Here is a 21518-nt window from a genome sequence, read left to right as displayed (position 1 = left end):
TCAGCTTCATGTATATGAATATGGGTACATTTCTGTCTTTACTCACACTGACTGGCAGAGAGATACAGATATACCCTTACTAGTATACATTTGCATGTATGTGAGTGGAAAAGATTTGGACTTACCTTCTCTGGCAGTGGAAGGTTTGGGATTGGTTATTGGAAATGCAAAGGGGCTGCCATTAAATCTTCTTCCTAGGACTGTGTTTCTGTTCTGTGGAGGGCCACAGGCATCAGGCCGCCGTTCACACTGGTCCCTGTAACAGATCTCAGTGCCGGTTTTGGGGATCAGGGGTCTGGAATATGCCATTTTGCTTGGCTTTGGTGAACTCAGAATAGAGAAGGAATACTCTCCTAGAGTACAATCAGGATGTAAGGAAATGGACATCAGGCAGCACAAAGGGAAATGACCTCTGCAGGAGCCAACAGCTAAGTAACAGAGACACAGGTCCTCAGCTCCTACCTCTTTCATGATCCTCCTCACAGCCTAGCTCCAGGCCTACCGTAAGTACCTTTACACACGGTTGCACGAGTAAAGAAGTAACCTGAGAATTTATTTTTGCTACATTGACTATATTTTAAAATCTTGCCAAAATTTTTAGAAGTCTTCTTTTTTCGATATAAGTAAGATGCTATTTGCTTTAAAAAAAATTTAACTGATGTCTGCAGTATCAAAACAAAACAGGGCATGGTTCATCCTTAAATTTGTTTAAAGAGACAGAAAACAGAGTGACCATTCTTTCCCACATTTTGTTTTTCTCGGAAGGACACTTATTTTAAAATGCAACAGCTATAGACATGCTCGGTGGTGGGCAGGAGCCATAGAAGAATTCATCCAGAAACATGGCACCAACTTCCTCAAAGACCATCGATTTGGGTCGTATGCTGCTCTCCAAGAGAACGTTTTAGCTAAATGGTAAGGTTTTTTTGCTCTAAGACTGTCATAGTCATAGCATTTAATTCACCTGGAATCAGTTTTCAAAGCTGTGAAAAGATATAATGCCTTATACCTAACAAAGGCCCTTCTTTATAGGGCTACCTGAGCATCGATTCGTTTTCCAATGTTAGTTTTTAAGATTTTTTTTTTACCATAAGCTTGAGATAGCTAGCTTTAGATTTTGAAGTTTGATTTTAAAAGCGAACTTTACACCTTTTCTTAATGATGCAAATGGGAGATTTATTTAAATCATTACCCATAATTTAAGGAGGAGAATTTACTTGCTGGATATTTCTTTTAACTAAAATCATGCTTCGCATGTTTTTCTACCCAAAGATAGGAAACCGGTCTATTTTCTGTCTCAGAAGAACAACTGTGTATGAGTTTAAGAGGATGGGAGAATTCATTTGACCCCCTATGATATTGACACCAAGCAATTGTTGCTTACCTCTATCTATTTACTGTCCCTCCTCCGTAGCAGTTGGTGTTCTCGGTCCTTGTTTTCCATTTACACAAAGTATCTGGTGTTTATGTGGAGAGGCTAGGCAGTGGCTTCCGTCTTTGGTTTTGCCGGAAGATGTGTGTCCTTTCTACTTCTTTTATTTTTGGTAAAACAAAAATGAAAAACACCTTGTCTTTCAGGTATGTTAATGCCAAAGGATATTTTGAAGATATTGCAAATGCGATGGAAGAGGCAAAAGAAGAGATTTTTATCACAGATTGGTGGTTAGTATTTGCCCACGGCGATGGTGTCTGGAGGTCTCTGTGTGTAGGAACAGCGGGTTTGTCATGACGTTCCGCAGTCACAGGTCATGGAAACCGGCCGTACCCGCAGATGGTCTGGCCAGGGTTTCAACCAACTAACTCTCGTAGCCTCCAGTGAAAGTTCTTTTCAAAACACTTGGCATCCAAATATATTCTTAAAATATTTAACTTGAACAATTTTGTATTTGCCTTTTTACTTGGAAGTGGACACTCACTATTTGTTTTGGTAAAGAGTAAGTTGCAAATGCAGTTGTAGAGGTAGTAGAAAATAATCTTCCTGGGTAGTTTTTCCTCATTTTGGTATGTCTGGCACCAGGTCCAGTGGATATAATTCTTCTGAATTGTCCCTTTGAAATGGGAATTGTTCCATTTGCCTACCACTGTTAAAATGTCCTTGTTAATGACTAGCCTGGTCAGCTTTTTTGGAGACATGTCAGATTTCAACTTTCTGACCCTTTTTAATAAAATCCATGAGAGTTTGGATGCTTATTAAAACTACTAGAATTCTTTTTTTTTTTTAATCCTCACCCGAGGACATTTTTCCTTTTTTGTTCTGGTAGAGTGGGAGGGAGAGACAGGAACAGAGAGAGAGAGAGAGAGAGAGAGAGAGAAAGACAGAGAGAGAGAGAGACATCGATGTGAAAGGGACACATCGAGTGGCTGCCACCCGCACGACCAACCAGGGCCGGGGACAAACTGCAACCGAGGTACGTGCCCTTAGCGGGAACCGAACCCGGGCCTCTCGGGACCGCAGGTCGACGCTCTAACCGCTGAGCCAAACTGGCCAGGGCAAAACTACTAGAATTCTTGTATCTAAAACTCATTTAGCTTCTGGGGAATTTCACTCCTAGACAGGCTCTGTAGTCTGACTTTAGTTCCAATTACCCATCTGCTGGGACAGTTAAAAATGATTGCAATGCCAACATTGACTACGATGGAAATAAAATTATTTAAAATGTGTTTTTCTTCTCAGATCTTTGTTGCTTGCAATGCCCCTATGTTTTTCTATCCTGTTTCCTTCCAAATGCTACCTTATGTATGAACTGTGAAAATATCATCATCATTTATTTCCTTCTAATTCTAGATTTTAGGGGGAGGGGAGAGTAGTTAGGAATGTGGATTCCTCTTTTTTTTTTTTTTAATGTTTTGTCTCAGTGATGTGAAACTCTATAATTCTGGGGCATGCTTTCCTAACCTGGGTACTACTGACATTTGGGGCCAGATAATTCTTAGTTGTGGGGTGATGTTCTGTGCATTGTGGGATGTTTAGCACCATCAGTATCCCTGGCTTTTACCCACTAGATGCCAACAGCAACATCCCAGTAGTGATAACCCAGAAGTCTTTAGACATTGCCAAATGTCTCTTGGGAGGCAAAGTGCCTCTGGGTTGAGAACCATTGATCTAGAATTATTAGATAAGGTATGTGATGGTCAGCGTGGCTACAGATCACTTATTCTCATGTTGATGGGGGAGTTGATTTTTGGCCTTTATAGTCTTGCCAAATGTTGTCTCTTTAGTCAATTAACAGGAATAAATTGAAGTTTCCTACTTAGGAGCTATTTCTTTGGTTGAATACTTTCTAAACACTTATGAGAATACATTCAAGTTTAATGTTGTACTCTATTCCTTGAAAAAATATTTCTGAAAGTTTGACAAAGACATGAGAGAGGCTGGATACAGTGTTTCTACTGAGCCCATGTTTGCATGCTTTGTGCAAGGATATAATACCTTTCGAAGGTTGTGAATACTCAAGTAGACTCACATTTTAACATCTGAAGGGATGGAACCCTGACTGTTTTCTCTTCTACTGTCAACAAAAACATGAACCAGGAGGTTATTTCTTTTTCATGACTGCTCTAAGATAACATCTTTTTACAACACTCCCTTTGAAATAAAACCTTTGCAGTAACTTCTGTCCTAACAAGTGACGAAAATCCTTATCCTGCAAGTATATTGCAAAAGGGAGCATTCAAATACATACCAAAACCCTGAAGTGTCTAGATCTGAGAGAGGAATAGCATAGTTAGAGAATACACATGCCCTTTAGAAACTTCCAGTATAATTCAAGAGACATATACTTAAGTGAAAATGGTGTTAAAGTGTTTCTGAAACAATTATTGTGCAAGCAAAGACAGTTATAGTGAACTGAGAATCAACCTGGGACCTAGAAGTTCTTAGATCCTTTGATCATTAATTTCACCAGCTCTCCACTCCTCTGTTCATTTACTCACTAGTTCTTTCCCGGGCTACCGAGTGAGCACGCACTCCGTGAGAGGGCCTGAACCAGGCCTCGTGCATGTAAAGATGAATGAGAAGCAGTTCTTATCCTGGAACAACGTAGAGTCAGGAAGTCACACGTAAAACAACAGATGGGGGAAACTCAGTGATGAGGGTCGGAACGGCAGCTGTCTTGGAGGGGCAGGGCCTGAGCCTGCAGAAGGGGCTGAGGAAACTTCACAGAAGAGAACGCTGGCCTGGGTCCTGGGATGGCGTTGGCGAGATGAAAATAGGTGAACGTTTTAGGCAAAGGGATAGCCAGGACCAAGGCATGGAGGTGTGAGCGAGCACAGTGATTTTGGAGGAGGGTGGAGGTTATGTGTAGGGTTAGTGTAGTGTTCTTTGGGGTGGTGGTTGGAGATAACACTCAAAAGATGGGGTAGGGCCAAATCGTGAAGGGCACTGGGTGAGCTGCCGAGGAGTTCACACTTAATCCAGTGAACACTGGGAACCACTGGGAATGTTTAAGCATGAAGGGTTTTTTGCTTGTTTTTTTTAATTAAATGTATTGGGGTAACATTGGTTACTAGTATTATATAAGTTTCAGGTGTACAATTCTATATTACATCATCTGTATATTCTCTGTGTGCTCACCACCCAAAGTCTTGTCTCCTTCCCTCACCATATATTTGATCTCTTTACCCCCTTCACCCCCTCCCACCCTCTGGTAACTACCATACTGTTGTCTGTGTGTATGACTTTATTTTTTTCATTTGTTCATTTGGTTGAGCATGGGAGGTTCTTTTGTTATTCATTCAGATCGTTTGTGAAGAGTGGAAGTTGGGCCGTCCCATCCCTGTGATATTGCAACATGAAAAGTCACATTCCTTACTAAGGAGACCCCACAGAATCGAGAGCCTTTCAGCAGTCCAGTGCCGTAGGTTACAAAATTAAAAAATAGCCCTGGCAGGTTTTTCTCAGTGGTTAGAGCATTGGCCTGCGGTCCAGAGAGACCCGGATTCAGTTCCCACTAAGGGCACGGACCTCAGTTGCAGTTTGTCCCCGGCCCTGGTTGGGTCGTGTGGGTGGCAGCCACTCGATGTGTTCCTTTCACGTCGATGTTTCTCTCACTCTCTCTCTCCCTCCTGCTCTATCTGAACAAAAAAATGGAAGAATGTTCTCGGGTGAGGATAAAAACAAAAAAACAAAATTAAAAAACAAATGATCCCCACGTTTGGCAGGAAACATGTGCAATATGAGGAGGCCTGGGAGGAAAGGGCACTTGCTTTTCAATAAAGCAGTTACAAAACGGAAAGAAAACCCACAGTCCCACCACTGTGATGGGTGTGACAGATACTAGAAACCTAAAACAGGAACCCTGCAGCACCCTGTCCTTGGCAGAGAAGTGTTCATTCAGTGAAAGCAACCGAAGGGTTTGTGTCTTAAAATGCAAGCTTGATGAAGTAACTGATTGTAGACATTTCCACCTTAAGAAAAGGTCCTACCTTGCCCCATCAGAATGGTAGTTTTAATTGAATTTGTTTCTGAAAGGGACCACTCTGGTAATAATATAGAAGACAAACTGAACAGTGGCTGTAGAGATCATTTCGTAAGCTATTGTCATGGTGTGGGAGGCAAATGGTAAGGGTCCCTGCATAGACCACCACAGGGTCTGACTTACTAACTTGGAGCAAATCATTTAACTTTTATAAGGGAAGTTTCTAAAGCATACTTGAACTAACATTAACAATAATGGCTATTATTTGTTGAATTCTTACTAGATGCCAGGATGGTGTTATAGATGAGAAAAGTAAGAGTCAACGAGGCAGATTGGGAAGCCGCCCAGTCCCCCAGTCTAGGATGGGTGCTGGCTGGGATCCGGTTGTGTCTGCTCCTGACCCCGTATCTCAGAGCTGCTGCTTGGAGGAGCTGCCCCACTGCCTGGTGTCTGAGGTTCCTGTTAGCTCTGAGATTCTTTGAAGATGGATTTTTTTTTTAAGGTGCTGGATAAAGTACTAATCTGATTTGGGTAGATTTCATCAGGAGAAATTGTTTGAAGAGGTAAATTTTAAGGTAAGGCTGTCAAGTTGGAGGAGACAAAGGTTTCTTACACAGCCCAGACTCACGAAAACCCAGGCAAAGAGTAAAATGTAGCTAAACGTTTAAGGTACCAAAAGATGAAGCTTTATATAAATATGAGTGAGCAGTCCATATTTCGTGTTTCTCCTATGCTGTCCAGTAGTCACCGGAGTCGATTGTAAAATGAAGTAGGAGACCATGAGGCGGCTTCCAGCTCACTGCTGAACTAACTGCTGTAACGTAGGGCAGACCCACAGAGTGCGGCTCAGCTCGGCTCCTCTCGGCCATGGTGATTCTGGTTAGCACTGTCCCACAAGGATGTGCAGCGAGTGTGTGGAGTCCTTGGCCAGACTGTCCTCTGACCTGTCAGGTAGAGGTGCTGCTGGGTTTGTGCATTAAATGAGCCAGAGATAGACAGGATTAATAAACTGGAGAATAAAGAATAAAAACAACAAAGATTTTTAAAGGAGGATTTTATAAAAGAAGAGAGGCAAGAAAGGGGCTGAAGGCAAAGGCTATAAAGTAAAAAAAAAAAGTCAGCATTTTATTATTGATTGGCTCACAAGCTATGATTGTTCTAAGTAGGAGGATACATTTACATTGATTTTAACATTGTGTTTTTCAAGTAATGAGTTGTGACACTAGTAATTACTTATTAAAATAATTTAATGGGTTATGATCAGAATTTTTATTTATTTTCCTAAATCATTTTTTATTTTTCAATTACAGTTGGCATATAGTGTTATATTAGTTATAGGTGTATACCCCAGTGATTAGAAATTATATATCTTAATAAGTGATCATCCTGATAAATCTCATAGCTGTCTGGGACTATACATAGTTGTTAGAATATTACTGACTATATTCCCTATGCTGTACTTACATCCTCTATTCTGTAACAACCAATTAGTACTTCTTAATCCCTTCACCTTTTTCACTCACCTTCCAACTCCCCTCCCATCTGGCAATAGTCAAAATGTTCTCTGTATCTGTGAGTTTGTTTCTGTTCTGCTTGTTCATTTATCTTTTAGATTTAGTTGTTGATAGATATGTATTTATTGCCATTTTATTGTTCATATTTTTGATCAATCAATGAAAACTCCCAAGAAACATAGGAGAATTTACTAAACATTTAGAGAACTAACACTTGTCCTCAAACTATTTCAAAATATTCAAGAGGACGGAAGACTCCCAAGTTCATTTTATGAGGACAGCAATATCTTAATTCCAAAACCATAGTATTCTTTCTTTGTAGTGTCTCTATCAGCCGATATCCCTGATGAACATAGATGCTAAAATCCTCAACAAAATATTAGCAAACTGGATCTGGCAATCCATGAAAAAGATCATACACCATGATCAAGTGGGATTTATTCCCGGGATGCAAGTACCATGCAGTTTTGATTACTGTGGCCTTCTAGTAAAGTTTCATATCAGGTACATGATTCCTCCAACTTTGTTCTTTCTCAAGATTGCTGTGACTGTTTGAGGTCTTTCATGGTTCTATATATATTTTTGTAATATTTGTTCTAGTTCTGTGAAATAGACCATTGGTATCTTGATAAAAATTGCTGAGAGCTTTTTAAAAATCATAAGTAGATTCAGATAAAGCATTTGATAAAAAATAAGTTGTGAAACCATAAAAATCCTAGAAGAAAACATAGGCAGTAAACTCTCTCACATCTCATGTAGCAGTATTTTCTCTGATACATCTCGTAGGGCAAGAGAAACAAAGTTAAAAATAAACAAATGGGATTACATCAAACTAAAAAGCTTCTGCATAGCAAAAGAAACTACCAACAAAATGAAAAAGACCCCCACCGTTTGGGAGAATATATTTGCCAAAAATACATTTGGCAAGGGGTTAATTTCCAAAATATGCAAAAAATTCATACAACTAAACACTAAGAAGACAAACAATTCAATTTAAAAATGAGCAAAGGGCCTTGGCTAGTTTGTCTCAGTGCTTATAGCATCAGCCTGCGGACCAAAGGGTCTCAGGTTCGATTCCCAGTCAAAGGCATGTACCTGGGTTGTAGGTTTGATCCCCTGCCCTGGTCTGGGTCATACTGGAGGCAGCCAATCAATATATCTCTCTCATGTTGATGTTTCTCTCTTTCCCTCCATCTCTACCACTCTATCTAAAAATCAGTGGAAAAATATCCCTGAGTGAGGATTAACAACAGCAACAACAAAAAAAGATAAAATAAAAAAAGGGCAAAGGACTGAATAGACACTTTTCCAAAGAGGACATACAGATGGCCAGTAGACATGTGAAAAAAAAAAAAAGCTCAATGTCACTAATCATCAGAGAGATGTAAATTAAAACTACAATGAGGTATTACCTCACACCTGCTAGAATGGCTACCATCAATAAATCAACAAACAAGTGCTGGCAAGGATGTGGGGAAAAAGGAATCTTAGTACACTGCTGGTGGGAATGCAGACTGGTGCAGCCACTGTGGAAAACAGTATGGTGTATCATGTTTATTGATTTGTGGATATTGTACCAACCTCGCATCCATTTTGAGTTTATTCTTGTGTATGGTGTAAGTTGGTGGTCTAGTTTCATATTTTTGCATGTACCTGTCCAGTTTCCCCAGCACCATTTATTGAAGAGACTATCATTACTCCATTGTATGCTCTTGCCTCCTTTGTCAAATATTATTGCCCATATTGTTGTGGGTTGATTTCTGGGGTCTCTGTTCTGTTCCACTGGCCTATAAGCCTGTTCTTGTGCCAGTAGCAGGCTATTTTGATTACAATGGCTTTGTAGTATAGTTTGATATCCAGTATTGTAATTCATCCAGCTTTGTTCTTTCTCAAGATTGTTAAGACTATTAGGGGTCTTTTTTGGTACCATATAAATTTTTGAATATCAGTTCTACATCTGTGAGATATGCCGTTGGTATTTTAATAAGGATTTTGTTGAATCTGTAGATTGCTTTGAGTAGTATGGACATTTTAAGGATATTAATTCTTCCAATCCAGGGACACAGTATATGCTTCCACTTGTTTTTATCTTCCTTGGTTTCCTTTTTCAATGTCCTGTAGTTTTCCGAGTATAGGTCTTTTACCTCCCTGGTTAAGTTTATTCCCAGATATCTTATTTTACCATAGCAGTTTTATCCATTCATCTATGATGGGCACCAGGGCTGATTCCACATCTAAGCTATTATAAATAATGCTGCAATGAACATAGGGGTGCATATATTCTTTTTCATGAGTGTTTCAGGTTTCTTTAGATAAATTCCGGGAAGTGGAATTGCTGGGTCCTAATTTTTTGAGGTAACTCCATACTGCTTTCCAGTGGCTACAGCAATCTGCGTGCCCACCAGCAGTGCACAAGGGTCCCCCTTGCTCCATATCTTCACCAACACTTGTTTGTTGATTTATTGATGATAGCCATTCTGACAGGTATGAGGTGATATTTCACTGTGGTTTTAATTTGTATTTCTCTGGTGACTAGTGACATTGAGCATCTTTTCATATACCTATTGAACATCTGCATGTCCTCTTTGGAGAAGTGTCTATTCAGTCTTTGTTAATTTTTAAAAAATTGTATTGTTTGCATTTTTGGTATTGAGTTTTTTAAGTTCATTATAAATTTTGAATATTAACACCTCATCAGATGTATCATTGGCAAATTTGTTCTCCCATTCAGTGGGTTGTCTTTGCATTTTGTTGATGGTTTCCTTTGCTGTGCAAATTTTTTTTAGTTTGATGTAGTCCCATTTGTTTATTTTTTCTTTTGTTTCCCATGCCCAGGATGCCAATGACATATTTCACAGAACTAGAACAACTATTCCAAAAATTTATATGGAACCACAAATGACCCTGAAAAGCAACAGCAATCTTGAATAAGAAGAACAAAATTGGAGGAATCATGCTACCTAATATCAAACTATACTACAAGGCCATAGTAATTAAAACAGCATGCTACTGGCATAAAAACAGAAATGTGGATCAGTGGAACAGAATAGAGAGCCCAGAAATAAACCCATGCCTTTGTAGTCAATTAACATTTGACAAAGGAGGCAAAAACGTACACTGGGCTAAAGATAGTGGATTCAATAAATGGTGTTGGGGAAATTAGACCGATACAGGAAAAATAATAATAATAATAAAACTAAACCACCTTCTTATACCACACACAAGAATAAACTCAAAATGGATTAAAGACTTCAATGGTAGACTCAAACCATAAAAATCCTCGAAGAAAACATAGGCAGTAAAATCTCGGACATTTCTTGGAACAACATTTTTTTCTGACATAGCTCCTCAGGCAATATCTGTGTGTTTTTCATGTCAGATTTGTTTTGTTGTGTTTTTTTTTATCCTCACCCGAGGACATTTTTTTATTTTTTGTTCTGATAGAGTGGGAAGGAGAGAGAGAAACATCAACATGAAAGGGACACATTGAGTGGCTGCCACCCGGGACCGGGGACAAACTGCAACCGAGGTACTCACCTTTAGTGGAACCAAACCCGGGTCTCTCCGGAACGCAGGCCGGCGCTCTAACCGCTGAGCCATACTGGCCAGGGCTCAGATTTGTTTTTAAAGCCTTTTCTAACCGCTGAGCCATACTGGCCAGGGCTCAGATTTGTTTTTAAAGCCTTTTTAGCGCTGTTCAGCTCTGTCGCTGTGTGCTCCATCTACTGGCCAGTTCGGGCAGTGGTCCATTTCATATTTCAGTTCGCAAACTCTCTAGTATAATATAGGGTGTGGCAAAAGTCGGTTTACAGTTTGAAAATAATACAATAAGTAATAAATAACACAAGAATAAAAACTGTATGTTTTGTGTACTCACAGCTATAAACCTACTCCCCTCACCGCTGTCCCCGTCCTATACTTAGGATCAAATCCATGCCTGGGCAGCTTGGGAATGAGTTGGAAGTCATAAACACATTTCTAGGGCTGCTTGCCTGAGCTCCTCTTTCTCCATGATCCCCCCACTACTTTAGTGTTTCCCATCGCTTCCCTTTTTAGTGCACTAGGCAGAAAGGTGAGGCTCTGCCACACACTTTCTGTGGTGACACTGTGTCCAGAGTTAAGCAGTGGACATGTACTTGTCCTCTTGGGACCACAGCTTTTCCAGGCGAGGAGGAAAGTTTCACTCCTGCAGAGCTTTTGGAGTGTGTGGGGCCCTTGCTGCTGCCCCTACCACTGCCAGAAGGTCCCACTGTCTCTCCTTCAGCCTGAGCTGGAGGGCTTCTCCTGGAGTTCTCGCCACCTTTTCCAGGTTCTCCCTCCAGGCTGAGAAATCAGAAAGGGAAAACAAAACAATAATGGTGAAATCACCACTGGTCAGATGGTATGTCAAATTCTGTTCTTCCTCAATATTGTCTTCCAATTCATGAGTACTGTATATCTCTCTCTCCATTTATTTCAGCGGTTCTCAAACTGTGGGTTGCGACCCCTTTGGGGGTCGAACGACCCTTTCATAGGGGTCGCCAAAGACAACAGTAGCAAAATTACAGTTATGAAGTAGCAACGAGAATAATTTTATGGTTGGGGGTCACCGCAGCATGAAGAACTGTATTAAAGGGTCGCGGCATTAGGAAGGTTGAGAACCACTGATTTATTTAGATCTTTTTTAACTTAGCCGTCTTTCGTAATTTCTATATACAGGTCTTACATACATTTTGTTAAATTTCTCACTAATTGATGTTACTGCAAATGGTATTTTTAAAAATTCATGGTTCAATTGTTCATTGCTGGCATATAGAAATACAATTGATTTTTTAATATTGATCTTATATACTGCAACCTTGCTGAATTCACTTATTAGTGCTAGTTGCTTCTTTTTATAGATATCTTAGGATTTTCTCCATAGATGATCATGTGACATGTGAATAATGACAGTTTTACTTTTTCCTTTCTAACTGGTATGCCTTTTATTTTATTTTGTTGCCTTATTGCACTGGCTAGGATCATCAATATAATGTTGAATAGAAATGATGAGAATGGACATCTTTGCTTTACTCTCAGTCTGAGGACAAAAACATTTAGTCTTTCATTGTTATAATTTATATAGAGTTTTTATAAGTAGTTTTTATTACTTTGAGGAAATTTCTTTCTACTTATAATTTATGGAGAGTTTTTATTGTGAATGGGTATTAAAATTTGTCAAAACTTTTTTTCTGCATTTATTAAAATATTTGTTTTTTTTTTCTGTTAATGTGACAAATTGCATTGACTGATTTCCAGCTTTTGACCAAACCTTGCTTTTTATAAGGTAACCCCACTTTGTCATGATCTATTATCCTTTCTGTAAGTTGTAGAGTTTTGGCAAAAATTTTTACCTCTGATCATAAGATATATTGTTCTTAATTTTTTTCTTTTCTTAAATTGTCTTTGTTTGGTTTTGGTATTAAGATAATGCTAGCCTCAGCATATTAGTTAATACATGTTCTCTTCCTTTGTTTCCTGAAAGAGTTTGGGTAAGATTGATATTATTTCTTTCTTACATATTTTATAGAGTTTTTTAATAAAGTTGGTGGTATCTGTACTTTTCTTTGTGGGGAAATTTTAAATTATGAATTCAATTTTTTAATAGATATAAGATTAGAGTCTTAATTCTGTTGGCTTCCACTTTGATAACATTTTTCTTTGATGGAAATTGTCCATTTTATCTAAATTATCATATTTATTCATATCATGTTATTTATACTATTTTTTTATCTGTTTAATATTATTTTAATGTCTTCAGGCCTTATAGTGATTTTCTGTCTCTAACTTTTTTTTTTCATATTGATAATTTGTGCTTCTTCCTTTTTTAACCAAGTTAACATATTTTGTTTTTTATTTTCCAATCCTTATACATAAGCATACATATATTTTACAAAGTTGATATAATAGCATACATAAATTGTATTCTTATCTGAGATTATGTTTCAATGACCATGTATTTGTTTAACCATGTTATTTTTTTTAAATACCACTTTATTGAGGTATGATTGACATAAAAAGCTGTATATATTTAATGTATACAACTTGATGAGTTTGGAGGTAAGCATATACCCATGAAACCATCACCACAATCAATGCCATAAACATATCCATCACCTCCAAAAGTTTTCCCATCATCCTTATTTATTAATATCTTTTGTTATAAGAACACAATATACAATCTATTCTCTTAGCACATTTTATTTATTTATTTTTTATTATTATTATTTTTATCCTCACCCGAGGACATTTTTTCATTTTTGTTCAGATAGAGTGGGAGGGAGGGGGGAGGGGGCGGAGAGAAACATCGACGTGAAAAGGACACATCAAGTGGCTGCCTCCTGCACAACCCAACCAGGGCTGGGGACCAATCGCAACCAAAGTACGTGCCCTTGACCAGAATCGAACCTGTGACTCATTGGTCCACGGGCCCACGCTCTAACCGCTGAGCAAAACTGGCCAGGGCTCGAGCTCTTAGCACATTTTAGATATATAATATAATGTTAACTACAGGCACTATACTGTACAGTAAGTTAACAGTAGGCACTGTGCTGTACTGTAGATTTATAGGACTTGCTCATCTTGTATAACTAACTGAACCTTTGTACCCTTGGATCAAGACCTCCTTCTTTTCTCCTTCTTGGCTCCTGGTAACTACCATTCAAGGAATCCTTATTGGGGAATGTAAATTGGTGCAGCTAGTATGGAAAGCAGTATGGAGGTTCCTCAAAGAATTAAAAATAGAACCACCATATGATCCAGGAGTCCCACTTCTAGATAGATATCCAAATGAATTGAAATCAAGATATTGAAGAGATACCTGCTTTCCCATGTTCATTGCAGCTGCATTCACAACAGCCAAGAGATAGAAGCAACCTAAATGTCCATCAGGAGATGGATGGATAAAGAAAATGCAGTATTTACGGTCAATGGAATATTATTCAGCCTTTTTAAAAAAAGGAAATTCTGCCATTTGCAACAATGTAGATGAACCTTGAGAACATTATGCTAAGTGAAATGAACCAGACACAGAAGAACAAATAGTGTAAGATCCCTCCTATATGAGAAGTCTATAATAGTCAAACTCCATTTTCTTTTTTAATCTGGCTAGAAGTTTATCAATTTTATTAATTTTTTAATGAGCTAGCTTTATGGTTTCATTGAGTTTTCTCCATTGTTATTGTTTTATATTGCATTGGGTTCCATTAATCTATTATTCCATTTCTTCTTACATTAGGTTTAATTTGTTTCTTCTTCTTCTTTTTTTTAATCATCTTAGGATGGAAGCTCTGATCATTGATTTCAAACTTTGTCTTTCTCATATAAATATTTAAAGTTATAAAAGAGGAACATTTATGTGGAAGTTCATGTTAATGTCTCTGGAATCGGAAACATTTTACCTTCTGTAACATCTTATAGTTATAACTGTCATCATATATTCTTGCTTAGTGATTCACATAGTAATGATGCATCTTGCCATCACTGGTGTCCTAGGTGCAATGAAATGCAGGATTATACAATCTTTTTAACTCAGCTCATCTAGTAATTACTCAGTAAAGATCTTGACACAGTGATGCTTGGGCATCATAGCTGCTCTCTCCTTGCCATTGTTTGTACTTTGCTTATAGCATGATCATCAGTCTTTTATCTTTTTAGTATCCTCAAAATTGAGGGTTCCTTGAGAGTTATCTTAAGATCCTCCAAAGTAACTAGTGGAATGTTCTGCTTACACAATGGTACACAATACTTGTATAGTAAATAAAGGATAAGAAAGACTTAACTGCTGAGCATAGCTTTAGAAGCAGCCCCCAAACTGATGCCCTCTGAGTCCATAATTAATGTATATATCAAAAAATTGCAATTATGTATATGTTGTTGGATATCTCATCTTCAGTGAACTAGCAGTGTACAGTGATGTACCGAAGGGTACTTCTACTTTTTAATTCATCTTAAATCTTTTCCTATCAATTGCTGCATTTTTTGTTTGTTTAGAGATAGATTATCTTTGAGTTGTTTCCTATTCTGAATCAAATATGCAAGTATTTATACTGTACATACCCCACTGTATGTTTTTGTATTTATCTTACCCAACATGTGTTTCCTTTGGATACTTTATGGCTGGATCTTTACCTGAATGAAGTAGAACATAACATTATTGCTTTTAATCTCGTTAGCTCCTTAAAACCCTATTGTTTTCACCTGCTTAGAGAACTCCCTGGCAAGACAGTACTGCAGACTAGTGTTCTCTAAGGCTTCACTCCTTATACAGGCTCCTCTTCCTCCAGGTGTAGCATTTCAGCAGATGAAGTTTTCTTGTTTGTTTTCCCTCATTACAGGGGAGTTATATCATGTGCAGGTTTAACGGAGACACTGACTTTAGAACTCAACCCCCAGGGAAAAAGTAAATGTTCTGCATACTTAGCTGCCTGTGGAATTACTAAAAAGAGGAGGCAAGGGGTTTATTCTCACACCCCTTTAGCAGTGAACTTGCGTTCTCTTTCCTGCTCAGAAAGACCCAGGTTTCATGGGCTCTGCTCCTTGGCATAGGAAGTCCGCGTTTATGTTTATCAGTTAGAAAACTTTGAGCTTGGATGAACAGGGTGCTCATCGGAAGGTGGCCTAAACAGTGAGGATATATTTATCTCACTTAATAGGAAACCCAAAGTTAGGCAATCCTAAGGTTGGTGGAGTGCAGATGTCACGGTTCTGGTCTTCCTCTTAGAATTTCAATATGACTGCACCTCTCTGAACATCAGAGTCCCATCCAACATCCATTCTAAAGCCCTCTTCCCTGTTGTGAGGGAATGTGTGTCTTTCATGAAGGGGAAAAACTTGTGTCTCCTCAAATATCTCATTGCCCAGGAGTGGGTGACGTTGTGCTCTAGCTATGCAGGAGGCAGGGAGAATATTTACACTATGTAGCGGGAGCAAGGAAGGAGGTGGAGAATGACTGCTGGCTGGGTGTGTGTCTGCACGTGTGTGTTTGTGTGCGTGTGTGAGTAAGATATAGAGAGAAATCCAGATGGGCTATTTGTGTGTATGGAGGCTCTCGTTCCCCATGGACTTGTACGTGGACTTATATGGATGGCCCACCACAGTGGAGGAGGAGGGTGGCATTTGTGTCCAAATTGCCTTTGCTTCCAATGACACAGTCAGAACTTTATATTTTGTTTTAGTCACTTAAAATTTTGTGATTTCAGGTTGAGTCCAGAAATCTTCCTGAAACGCCCGGTGGTTGAAGGGAATCGTTGGCGGTTGGACTGCATTCTTAAACGAAAAGCAGTATGTACTTTCCCAGCAAGTGCTGATATGATTCCTTAAGTGTTTATTGCCTCTGGCATGCTTTTCCTTTTCTTTCTTTCTTTCTTTCTTTAAATTTTTATTTATTGATTTTAAGGAGAGAGGAAGAGGGGAAGACAGAGAGAGAAACATCGATTTACTAACTGAGCTATTTGGCCAGGGCTTGAAATGCCTTTTCTTTTTAAAGCCCTTCATATATACTTATAACTTTTTTCTTTAGAGTTTGACAAAAAGGTAGAATACTTACTGTTTTCAAGTTCATTTGGTTCTAATTCTTTTTTCCGGTTACTCTTGAGTGCATAATATTTCAGTTGAATTCACAGCATGAGTTTTATTAGCAATTCTAATTTCTGTTTTTTTAAATCAGTTATGGGCAGTTAATTTTATAGGCAAAAACGTACAATAACATTTCTTTATTTAATAATAAATGATGAAATGAAACAACACTTTATTTATTATGTTATTTGAGCAAAAGACAAAGTCATCTGAGGTTTCAGTCAGATGAGGACAAGCTAACGTTGAAGAATATCAAAGAGGAGGGACATTAAGACTTGGCCCTGTTTTTATTTCAGTTTGGGGGCAGTTCCTGGTTATAATGTGAAATTGTTTCCTGTGCAGTTGGCCCGGTAGTTTCTTGGTGAGCATCGAGTGTACTCTTTTTGTTATAAAAAATAAATAACTGAATCAGTATAGGTTCACCAAGGACCACTTTACATTCATATTTGTAATGAATTTTTCAATGTAGTTGGCCCTCAACCAAGTTAAATTAAGTTGAATTAGAATAAATCTGGATTTATTATTAATCATGTTCAAATTGGGGAGTGCTTGCCTTTTTACTATTATTTTGAAACTGTCTTCATTTTTTTAATTCTGCCATTAAACATTCGAGCAGAATGATCCTAAGTCATCGTGGGCAGCGTTTTGCTATTGCCCACACCTTTCACTCATTTCTTTTTTCCCATCCTCTACCTCTTTCCCCACTCACCATTTCCTCCCCTTTCAGTTTCTTTTCCCCATGTTTTTACTTCAGGGTTTTTGCAGATATCCATAATATAATCAGAGCTCACTGCTAATACTGAAGACTGAAGCTGATAACCTTTATTTCAGACACATGTCTTGCCACACAGCATGGTTTGCATGGCTAATGTAATTTGTTGTCTGAACAGAAGTCTGTTTACAAAATTGGGGATTCTGATCTTGGAAAGCAGTACTTGCATATTTATTACATAATTCAGCATATGGTTCCTGAGTGTCTCCTATGAGCCTGGTACTACACTAATTGCTAAGATGACATGTGTGTGAATAGGATTCCATCTCTGCCCGTGGAAGGCTTGCTAAAGGACTCGTGTTCTGGGCTCAGTGCTAGGATTGCCCAACTTGTTTCTATATGTTGAATGGGCTGTAACTTTCTCCATGAGTCAATCATACTAGTAAATCCTCTCCTTATAGCACTTATCCAACACTTTACTGTTTTACTTTCAATAAGCATGTGTTTGCTGAATGCCTAGTATGTGCAGGGCACTTGGCTAATCAGATGGGGATACACAGAAACAAGAAACATGATTCATGACCTGAAGGAGCCTAAGACTCTACACAAGAGTCTACTGGGTACAGAGACCAAGTCAAGATTCAAAGGTAGAAGGGAGAGCACGGGGTGGGTCAGGTGGGGAGTCACTCACAACATGAGGGATTTAGGGCATTTGGGATGAGCAAAAACATTTTAAAGAGGATGTTTCTAGACGGTGAGGAAACGCTCTGGAAGCAGAAATTCAGAAGGCTTTATCAGTCACAGTAAGGTGACAAGGTTGATTACACCTGAGTGTTAGCATAGACAGGATGACGGATCAAGCTGGAAGGGCAGGTTGTAGCTAGGATGTGGAGGGTTGATGACCAAGCCAGTGGTTTGGACTTTATGGAATACAGTGGGGACCTACCGGGGTAGGGGGTGTGATGGATGAAAGATGATCTGACCAAAATGGTATTTTGGGAAGGTGAATCTAGTAGTGGGAGGAAGTGGGGAAAACTCAGACGTAGAGAGCTAAATGTTAGATCACTTGAGTGAGGTGTGTACAGAACATCTAAGTAAACTCCAGAAGCTAGTCGATGCCAGAACAGGGCTCAGGAGGAAGATCGTGCAAGCCTGGCCCTCCACTTTGTCATCTGGCAGATGTTTGTTTATCCCCTTAGCAGATGTTTGTTTGTCTCCTGCCTTTTCTATCACAAGCATGGCTTTCCTTTGCTTTCATAGCCCATGAACCCTGGTGGGGTTCCAGGTGAACACCATGGCCAAGTAATTATTATTGCCTGATAGTGGTGCTTTATTTTAATTTTATCAGCTTCCTTAAACTTGTAATTTTTAAATTGCGGCTAGTGGTTTTTAAAATGTCCTCAGGAAATAGTAATACTGTTAAATACTAATTTCTCATTGGTACATTTAATAGAATTGTTCTTCCTTAATCTAGCTACACCATATTATTATTTGGGTCATACATTATGAACACTTGGGTCATTCCAAATTGACATTTCATATGCTCATGAGCACTGCTTCACATAAATAATTTTGTTTCTGAAAGCCACTAACTTCACAAAGTAGCAGGTTGATAGTAACATTCATTCTTGCATTAATGGGCCCCAGAGGCCCACAAGTTTGATTAAAATAAATGATTTTTTCTTCTTCTATTTGATCATGCAGATTTTGGGGAAGGATTTAGTGTTTCTGTCTCATAGTCAACATATAGGCAGACCTCTTTTATAATGACTGTTTCTTAGGGAAAAAATATAATATTTTGTTTCTCTTTAATAACCAAATTGATATTTTCCTGTCTCTCTGGTCCTCTGATATGCAGTGTGATGATTTAAAATAGTATAAGCCGCCCTGGCCGGTTTGGCTCAGCGGTTAGAGCATCAGCCTGCGGTCCACAGAGACCCGGGTTCGGTTCCCGCTAAGGGCATGTACCTTGGCTGCAGTTTGTCCCCGGCCCTGGTTGGGTCGTGTGGGTGGCAGCCACTCGATGTGTCCCTTTCACATCGATGTTTCTCTCTCTTCCTCTCTCTCTTTCCCGCTCTATCTGAGTAAAAAATGGAAAAATGTCCTTGGGTGAGGATAAAAAAAAATAATAATAATAAAATAAAATAGTATAAGCCAACCTTGAGCGGCAGGGTGTTTAAAATTCAAACCAGCATTCCAGGGTTTTCCACACACAGTTCTGCATTTTCTACACCATGAGGTGAAATAAGTTACATCATAGTTACGGTACCAATATCCCTGTTTCCAGTTTGTGTATTTCAACCTTAGGGATATGTGATACTTCTGACGAGATGTGCACCAAAAGAATCTTCAAGTGCAGCAGCCTGGAGACTTACAGATAAAGGTTTAGGTCCTTAGGGGGCTTTTGTCATCAGGGCTTTCTGTCATCACAGAATTTCATTCTGTGCTGGACCACAAGGCACATGCTAGAGTCACAGACTGTGAGCAAAGAGAGAGAAGAGTGTCCAGGTTTATCAAATGCGATGAATAGTCACATCTCTGCCCAGAAAAATCAAAGAGAATCTTATCAAAGTGGTGGCCTGGAAAGGATGGAAGGGAAGGGGAGAAGAGATGTTTAACCTGGAGGACTGTGCTTTCGATAGAACTGGTTTAAGAAGTTTAAAAAGCTCACAAGCATTTGTGCTCTTACATCCCAGTGCTGCTTGCATTTAAATGGTGAGATATGATTTCTTTGCATCCTTTACTTCTCATTTTCCTGAAATATTGCACCCCCTGGGGAAGTTGCTGACAAGTGATAAATTAGTGGTCACCCTGCATAAGCTGAGCCCTCTTCAAGCAGTGGACAGCCTGGCTACGTCTAGAAAATGTTGTCACTGCTGTACTTGGAACAATCAGTGAAAAAGCTGGCTCAGGAACAAAGTCTCTTGACTTCAACTATGAAAAATTTTTATTTTTCTTGTCTTTGCATGTGTGATGTATAGGTAAAACTCCCCAAAATACCTACTGCATATAGTATTGTGTCTGTCCTACTTGAATAAAAGCAAATTAGGAAAGAAGATAGAATTTTCATCTTTAAAAACTCAAGTTTGATGAAGTTCATTCTGTGGAAACCTCGGTTAATTGACTTCAGTAGAGATAAGACACAAGGCATTGCGTCGTCAAATCCAAGCCGTCCCTTTGTGTTCCTACTTCCCCATTAACACTTTTCCTCCCCCTCTCCAAGCAAAAGTCACTAGAAGGCATTGGTAAAACATTCGCTATTTCAAAAGTGTATTTTTTTTTTAAATTACAGAATTAATATTAGCGCTTTTATTTTCTTTCTGATTTGGATTTCATTTTGCATAAATATTTTCCACATTTGTATAAGTCTTCACTCTCATGACCCAGGAAATGCCTTTGTTCCCAAGGAATATTTTTTCCTTTGTCCTTTATAGTTCAGAGTTTACGGTAATGTTGCAATACTTCGACCAAAAGAAGAGGAGTTTATTGCTTTATTATCACAGAAGTCTTGTTACTAATTAACTGTTTATTGTGGATGTGAGTAAATAATTGTAAATCAGACTGTGTAAAAATGGACTTTTTATATTTAATTGCTACTTCCTTATTAGTCATTTGTATTTAAGCTAAAAGAGTCAAAGTCTCTACCCTATTTCCTTTAGAGTTAATTTATTTTAATGATTAAAGACATAACACAGAAGAAAATGTCAGGTATGATAGATAGAGGGTAATAATATAATCCATTACCATCAACATCTCTATTATTTCAAAAATCCATTAGTTATGCAGGTAAATGGAAAATTGTAAGATTCAGGCCAGTTCCTAACTTGCGACTACTTTTCTTATGAGTGAGTAATAATCTCATAAGCCTAAGGAGTAGAATTTCATCCATTTAAAACAAATGAACCATGATGAAAGATGTCATTTGTAATGTACTATAATTTAGGTAGAAATTTGGGGTTTTAAATTTTGTATCTTTCGATAGGAGGCTATTTTTGGTCATTGTTATTCAGTGCTGAATCCTAAGATATTCAAATAGCAAGGTAAATCAGGACCATAGAGGAGAAAATTAAATAATGTCCGACTTTTCATTTCAAACCCTTTATGAGGGTTCACTGCACAGCGCTCACTGCCAAACCATTAGACATTAATCTGCTCACTTTCTATAATTTCCTTTTCTTTTCTCTTTACTCAGGTAATAGTTATGTAATTATAATAAGTAATGAGCAAGTTCCAAAAGTCAGCTCTTAACCAGAGACATAGGATGATATATATATAGATTAT

General features: G+C 38.5%; 1 protein-coding gene across 8 annotated transcripts in view; it reads left to right on the top strand.

Moving 5' to 3' along the window:
• PLD1 (phospholipase D1) overlaps positions 1 to 21518 on the top strand; it is a 137354-nt gene that overhangs the window by 35886 nt on the left and 79950 nt on the right. For all 8 annotated transcript variants that reach the window (XM_036242706.1, XM_036242701.1, XM_036242704.1 and 5 more), the window contains 3 exons: positions 766 to 915; positions 1579 to 1662; positions 16150 to 16231. In XM_036242706.1, the coding sequence (XP_036098599.1) occupies positions 766 to 915; positions 1579 to 1662; positions 16150 to 16231 (316 nt within the window). The remainder of the gene's footprint in view (positions 1 to 765; positions 916 to 1578; positions 1663 to 16149; positions 16232 to 21518) is intronic.

Source organism: Molossus molossus, unplaced genomic scaffold, assembly GCF_014108415.1.
Source record: "Molossus molossus isolate mMolMol1 unplaced genomic scaffold, mMolMol1.p scaffold_m16_p_5, whole genome shotgun sequence".
Taxonomy (NCBI): domain Eukaryota; kingdom Metazoa; phylum Chordata; class Mammalia; order Chiroptera; family Molossidae; genus Molossus; species Molossus molossus.
This window is presented reverse-complemented; position numbering and strand designations above follow the sequence as displayed.